Source organism: Anguilla rostrata, chromosome 11 (genome assembly GCF_018555375.3).
Source record: "Anguilla rostrata isolate EN2019 chromosome 11, ASM1855537v3, whole genome shotgun sequence".
Classification (NCBI taxonomy): Eukaryota; Metazoa; Chordata; class Actinopteri; order Anguilliformes; family Anguillidae; genus Anguilla; species Anguilla rostrata.
In genome coordinates, this window is record NC_057943.1 from 5,181,470 (window position 1) to 5,188,969 (window position 7,500).

At 51.3% G+C, this 7,500-nt stretch overlaps 1 protein-coding gene across 2 annotated transcripts in view; it reads left to right on the forward strand.

Annotated features, from left to right (window-relative positions):
* tbc1d22b (TBC1 domain family, member 22B) overlaps nucleotides 1-7,500 on the forward strand; it is a 65,882-nt gene that overhangs the window by 25,831 nt on the left and 32,551 nt on the right. For both annotated transcript variants that reach the window (XR_010324337.1, XM_064300625.1), the window contains exons 5-6: nucleotides 2,452-2,580; nucleotides 5,154-5,219. Coding sequence is in view for 1 of the 2 variants with exons in the window: in XM_064300625.1 (XP_064156695.1) it covers nucleotides 2,452-2,580; nucleotides 5,154-5,219 (195 nt within the window). In the remaining variant the exon portion in view is untranslated. The remainder of the gene's footprint in view (nucleotides 1-2,451; nucleotides 2,581-5,153; nucleotides 5,220-7,500) is intronic.

Consider the following 7,500-nt stretch of genomic DNA (forward strand, 5'->3'; position numbering starts at 1 on the left):
TCTGTTGAACTGGAATTCTTGCTTGTGGAGCTCCCTGGAAATAGCATTCCTGTGCATCAGAGCTAATTGCACTTGAAGACAGTGAGTGTATTTGCAGCTTGCAAGGCCTGTTAAATTCCATAGGTAATTGGTTTTTTTTTTCTTCTCGCTAAGAACTGTAGATGTTCTTTATAGGCAAGGTCTCTACTCGGAAGGAAGGCCAAAAAATGCAAAACAAGGCTCTTCTCCGTTACACGTTTGTTGGTTGGATCGACTGGACGTGGCCTATTGTAATTGAACCAATCGCCTGGGTCCCTGCTAAACACTTAACGTTTTAATTTCAGAAACGTAGCTATCAAACGGCTTCGTACGGCCGTACTTTTTAAAATCCCGTTTAACGTTGCGCTGGTTTTTGATCTCTGGTTATCTCTCTCTTGCCCGTGCTGTGATTGGGCGGAGGCCAGAGCCAGCAGCAGCGTCGGTTCCCCCTGAGGAACGCCGTTTGCGTCGCGCTGGAGAGCGGGGGCGAGCGGGCGCCGTCTGAACGTCTTCGCCGGCGTTCGGCTTCAGGAAGTTAAACCGCCACCGTGTCTCGCGTGTGTGTGTGTATGTGTGTGTGTGTGTGCGTGTATGTGTGTGTGTGTGTGTGTGTGTGTGTGTGCGTGTATGTGTGTGTGTGTGTGTGTGTGTGTGTGTGTGGTGTGTGTGTGTGTGTGTGTGTGTGTGTGTGTGTGTGTGCGTGTATGTGTATGTGTGTGTGTGTGTGTGCGTGCGTGCGTGCGTGTGTGTGTGTGGCTTCAGGAAGTGAATGGCCGTTTGCCGCGCGTCGGGGGAACCGCGCTGGAGTTTCAGACGCCGCGGAGCGAAGAACAGAACGCGGAGACGAGAGGTAAACGTGGGTAGCGAGTGGGATTGAGATGAAAGAGAGATGATCATAAGGAGGAGGAATGGATGCAGGGGCCAGAGGCCTGCAGATGAAAGAGAGGAATAAAATAGTCTTTCGCAGAAGGAGAGCACAGCTGTGCTGGGTCCCCACTTAGCACGTGTGTATTTGTGTATTTGTGTGTGTTTTTTTGCAAACCTATTAGTCCTTAATTTGTTATTTCTCACCGTGTGGCCAAACGACAGATGAAAAAAAGGAGTGATTGGGGAGAGGAAATGAAAGTGATGCTTTTTCTTATCACTCCACTCCAGTCCTCGCTGGTCTCTCAGCATATGTATAAATGCGTGTGTGTGTGTAATTGTGTACGTACATATCAGTCTGAGCTCTCATCTGTTTTAGAGCACAGATTAAAGGATGTGTGCATGTGCGTGTTTGTGTGTGTGCGTGTGTGTGTGCGTGTGTGTATGCGTGTCCGTGTGTATGTGTTTGTGCGTGTGTGTGTGTGCATGTGTGTGTGTGCGTGTGCATGTGTGTGCGTGTGCATGTGTGTGTGTGCGTGTGCATGTGTGTGCGTGTGCATGTTTGTGTGTGTTTCTGCATGTTTGTGTGCTTGTACGTGTGTGTTTGCGCATACGTGTGTGTGTGTGCCCGTGTGCCCGTGTGAGTGAGTGCGTGAGTGAGTGCGTGAGTGAGTGAGTGAGTGAGTGAGTGAGTGAGTGAGTGAGTGAGTGAGTGAGTGAGTGAGTGAGTGAGTGAGTGAGTGCGTGCGTGCGTGCGTGAGTGCGTGAGTGAGTGAGTGAGTGAGTGAGTGAGTGAGTGAGTGAGTGAGTGAGTGAGTGAGTGAGTGAGTGAGTGAGTGAGTGAGTGAGTGAGTGAGTGAGTGAGTGCGTGCGTGCGTGAGTGCGTGAGTGCGTGAGTGAGTGAGTGAATGTGAATGTGTGTGAGGGCTGGCTATGCTGTAATTTGGTCTGATCTCTGGCTCTGATTACTCTGCAATAGCAGGTTAAACCCTGTGACTCAGTGAATTGCAATGTGAAAAAACTGAAAAATAATAAATTCCTGAGCTGCTCATCGACTCAGAAATGGGAGTGTGTGTTGGGTGCAGCGGCTACAGCACACGGTACATTGATGCAGCACAGCGCTTCCTTCCTCCTCCAGGGGGCAGCAGTGAGCTGGATCTGGTGCTTGCAGGCACAGGTTAGCAAGCAGGACAACAGGATGCCAAATACATACGCACACAAGGATGCATAATGGCAAGAACAGGTTATTCATCCTAATCTAGGCTTGCCCTTTACCTACAAACTCTAGCTGCATACGGTGCACTCCTGCAGGTGAACACAAGCGTACACGTTCACACATGCTTATAGGAGTGATTTATCTATGTCGGTTAACCCAGACTAATAATAACCTGCTATGACTGTTGTCTTTCCTTCTCTTTCCTCTTTCCTTTCTCTCCCTGTCCCTCCCTATTGCTATGTGGTCCTCCGTTTCTACTCATCTCTTTCCTCTCTCCATCCCTTTTTCCTCTCTCTTCTCCCATCTCTCTCTGTCTCTTCTCTCTTTCTCTCTCTCTCTGTCTTTCCTCACAGGGTTATCTTCCTGCCAACATGGAGAGGAGGGATTTGGTTTTGAAGAGGAAGAGGGACGAGTATTTTGGCTTCATTGAGCAGTATTACCACTCCAGGACTGACGAGAACCACAGGGACACATACAGACAGGTAAACCCAACCTAGCTCTCCCAAAACAGCCCACAGAGTCCCCTTCAGACAGGGAAACCCAACCTAGTGCTCCCAAAACAGCCCATAGTCACCTTCAGACAGGAACCAATAGTGCTCCAAACTGCCAAACCACCTCAGGGTAACCACTAGTGCTCCCAAAACAGGGTCCATACACACACCTTCAGACAGGTAAACCCAGCCCAGTGCTCCCAAAACGGTCCATACACACACCTTCAGACAGGTAAACCCAGCCCAGTGCTCCCAAAACGGTCCATACACACACCTTCAGACAGGTAAGCCCAGCCCAGTGCTCCCAAAACAGCCCACACACACACCTTCAGACAGGTAAACCCAGCCCAGTGCTCCCAAAACAGCCTGTACATACATCTCGGTGCGGTGCGGGACTGTGCTCTGCTGGGCATTCTCTGGGCAGAGAGCCCTGTAATTCTGCCAGCTTTCCTAAACACCAGCCCCCGGGAGGCAGGCCTCAGTCTCTCTGACAGGTGGGTCGTTTCGCCGTGGCTCCGCCTCAGAACCCCACCTCACGGCCCGCCCAGCTCCGCCCCGGAACCCCGCCCCAGACCCCCCCCACCCCCCCCCTGCCGTTCCAGCGCGGGTCGTGTTCACCCCGCCGTGATTAAAGCCCCTCAGCTCTCCGGCGTGTGTGCGGCGCTCCAGGCTGGCGGTGTGTGTAAGACCCGCCCACACACACACCCGCCGATGCCGCTTTCTCACGTTTCGCCTTTTCCTGCTTCTGCGTCTGCCGGAAAAGCCTGGCGAGGAACAGGTGCTGCAGACCAGCCGCCCACTGGAAGTGTGGAAGTGTGGATTCCTGCTGCGCGTCCTGTTCAGAGTCCACCAAAGCTCAACAGATACATAAACCAGTGTGAAGCCGGGAGTGAGAGGGTGCTGCAGTTGTAGAGAGTCTGACTGTTTTAAAGTTGTTATGAAAAAGGAAACCGTATCCCCAGCCCCCCCCACCCCCCACCCCCCAACCTGCCCCCAGCTGTGAAGATTCCGTACCACACACAGGAGCTTCATTTGACACACCTCACCTGCTTTCCCCAACAAGCCAAAAAAAATATATATATATATAAATAAATAAATTCCCCCATTTTATTTATTAATCTTCTTTATTTTGTGTGTTTTTTTGAGAAGCCTTTTCTGTAAGCTCTGAAATATTCAGGGGCTGGGAAGGGGCTGAACTCTGTGTATAAATATTCCAGGGGGCGGCTCTTTTTGAAGGCGAATCGCGGGGGGGGGCTTTGGAGAAGGCCCGGCCGCGTCTTTTTGAACATGAAGGCCCCCGGGCTCGCCTCCCTTTCGGTGGGGGGAAACGGCTTTGAAACCGTGGCAACCGGGTCGGCGGGGCAGTTGGTCGGGCAGACGGACGCGCTCCCCCCCCACCCGCCCCCGCCGCGCGGACGGCGCTAATTGAATATGAATAAACGGCCCGCGGCTTCGGCGCTAGCGCACACCGGAGAAGTAACGGCTAACGAAAGAGGAGAGATTCTCCCCGCCCTTCCTCTACGGCGTGGCATTAATGAGCCAGGGCCGAAATCGATACGCTTACAGGCTATAAAACTCACGTTAATGGTGTAGGACTCGTGTTCGATATCCACCGCGTTTACCTTCTTCCCCCTCTCTCTCCCACCTTCCGTCTTTCCTTTGTGCTCTCCGTCTCTCTCTCCCTATATCTTGCGCTCTTTCTTTCTCTTTCCCTGTCTTTCTCTCTCTGTCTCTCCCTTTCTCTCACTGTCTCTGTCTCACTCTCTCTCACTTATTCTCTTTCCCTGTCTCTCTCCCATTCTCTCTTTCTTGCTTTGTCTCTATATATTGGTGTGTATGTGTGTGTGCGTCCGTGTGTGTGTGTGTGTGTGTGTGTGCGCGCGTCCGTGTGTGTGTGTGTGAGAGAGTGTGTGTGTGTGTGTGTGTGTGCGCGTCCGTGTATGTGTGTGTGTATGTGTGTGTGTGTGTGTGTGTGTATAGTAAATCAGGCTGAGGGGCCATTTTGTGTATTTATGTGGCCATTAAGGTCCATCACAGTGGCCCCTCTGAGTCTGGGGCAGCTCACTAATGCCCTATAAGCCCCCCCCCCCCCCCCCCATCCCTCCCCCCTACTGGTACTCCACTAATGGGGGTGGGGGTGTGCGTGTCCTCTGATACCCTCTGTGCACCCTTCCTCCCTGTTTGGCCAACATGACTCCACCCCCTCCTCTTCCTCAGTCCTGTGGAAGTGGCGTAGAGGGCATTACAGTGGAAAGGTCAGAGGTTGATGAGGCCCTCTACTTGCAAATTAGAGCCCGGGTTTCGGGGTTATTTGCCAAACCTGACATAACAGCGGGGTCAGGAGCTGTAATGGGGGGGGGGTCTCTCTGTGTGTGCTGGGGTTCATATCTCATTAGTGTGTTTTCTGTAGCTGATCGATCATCACCTTTATGCCTGCAGGGCCTCCTGGAATACGTGTTGGTTTGGTTCATGTTTTATTCATTTATATTTCCCTGTAATTGATTGTGTTTGGGGACCGTGAAGTTTTGACACGTCTTTTTTTTCTCCACCGTTCCCCCCCCCAGATCCACATCGACATTCCCAGGACGAACCCTCTGATCCCCCTGTTCCAGCAGCCCCTGGTGCAGGAGGTGAGTGCTGTACCCTCCCCCCCCCTCCAGGGTGTGCGGGCAGCAGGGGTGGGGAGGTCCAGGTCTTTAACATACAGACAGCATTCAGCAGTGTCATATGTAGGAGGTGACGTGAGAATGTCTCCTATTCGCTGCATGTTGACAAGGAGACTTTTTTATTATTAATAAAGTTCTCTTTATTAATAATAAAAAGAAAAATATATCCTCCAAATCCCCACTATTTACTCAAAAAAGAAAGAAAAGTGTAAGACTGACAAAACAGAAACAAAAAACATAAAGCGAGAGTGAGAGCTGACAAGAAGAAAGAGAGACAGAGCAGAAAAGGAGAGGGGGAGAGAGAAAAGGAGAACGAGCAGAAAAAGAGATGGAGAGAGAGGGCAGAAAATGAAAGTGAGAGACCAGAAAAGAAGGGAGAGAGTAGAAAAGGAGAGGGCAGAAAGGGGGAGAGAGCGAGAGAGGGGGTTGTCTCCCTCCCTCTTGTTCCTCTCGCTCTCCTCACTGCGTTTCGTTGCGTTTCTCTCTGCTCCTTTTTGAAATGACTGGCAGTTAAAGTGTGCTGAAGTGCTGTGTGGCAGACTGGGGGACACGGCTAAAGGGTTAGGAGTGTGCGGGATGGTAATCTTACGGTGTAAATGGAAGGAGTTCTGTTCCTCTGCCTGTCTGGCCTTGTGGGGTTTTTTGTATTCGGGGGTTGGGGGGGGGGGGGGGGGCGAGGCTGTTGAGGTCCAAAGAATGCTAAGCTTCTAGGTAGCGTCTGTTGACAAGCTGTGACGGACCCCACCTTCCTGATTGTCAGGGTGGAAGCTGTGGGCTGGCTTTATTATTGCTCACAGTCCTTTATCTGCGTGCATGTATGTATTAGACAAACCTGTAAGGTGCGAAATCGCAAATATGCCATTATAATGTTCTTAGCTGTCACAGTCACTGCTGGCAACTAAAAGCAGTGGAGTTCTGGAACACTGACTTTGAACTGTGGGGGGAAGAAAAAAAAAACATTCCCAAAAAAACCTGCTCTTCCAAAGGGTTACTGAAGTGGCATCAGGAAAGCCCTGGTGTCTGCAGTAAGAGGGGATTTGTGCTGTGTCGGTGTGTGTTGTGCAGCGTTCTGTCCAGCAGGGGGCACTCATGCAGTGTCAAACGCCTCCCTTGGCTGTTTAACAGGGGAGCACGGACACGAGGGGGTCAAAGGGCGCCAGACTAGACATTTGGAATTCTCCCCATCGCTATTCACCGCCACGCTTTTCATTTTATCTTTCTTTTTTTTTTTTCTAATGAAGGAGGAGAACATGCAAGAATCAGATTATTCAATTTGACTTCGACTTTAAGAATTATATCAAACTTAACCCTTTGAAGAGTCAGTTTTTTTTTTTTTTGGAATGTCTTTTCAAAATTCTGAGTCGGTGTTCTAGAACTCCACTGCTTTCAGCCACCAGCGGTGACTGTGACAGTTAAGAACGTTCTAATCACACCTTAATTACTCTAATTGCGTGTTAAATAGTTAAGTGTGGTCGTTAGTGTGTCTGAGGTGGCGATACCCTTGTTGTCAGCACATGCCCGCTGGGCTGCACAGCCGTCTGCAGAGATTTAAAATGCACGGGAGAGACGGGCGGGCAGAACAGTCTCGCGCCCAGACGGTGGCCTTGGCAGACCGCGGCGGCGGCAGCGGAAATCGATGTGGGGCAGTGGCGAGCGCGAGAGGTGCGGGTGCGGGTGCGGGAGGTGCGGGGGTGGGGGTGGGGATCTGTGGTTATGGAACAGTGACGCCGTGCGTTTTATGCAAGGCCCCATAAATCTGCAGGGGAAACCGTGATGGAGTCCAGACAGAAGGGGCAGTTATGAGCTCCTTCAAGGAGCAATTAACAGGTTGGAATGTCCTTATAAGATGGCTGACTTTGATTTCCATGCCAGTCAAGGACAGAGGAGACGAGGACTGATAAAAATTAGCGATTAGAATGAGCCTCTGGTCCTGGGTAAGCTAAGTTGCTCCTGGGATAGGTGTTTGTCGGCCAGTAGGGGGCACTCTTCCCTCTGGACCGAGACAGAAATCCTATGACTCAGCAGAGTGATGGGGCTCTTGTGCTGTGGAAGATGCCGTATTAATCCGGGGTCACTTTTCCAAAGAGTAGGGGTGTTATTCCTGGTGTTCCCATCAAAAAACCGGCTGTACTGTCTGGCCCTGATTGGCCCGTGTCCCACTGTATCTGATTGGCCGCACGGTCCCTTGAATTCCCCACGGACATCGATTCCTCAGGCTGTGGCTGAGCCGTCTGGTTAAATAAAG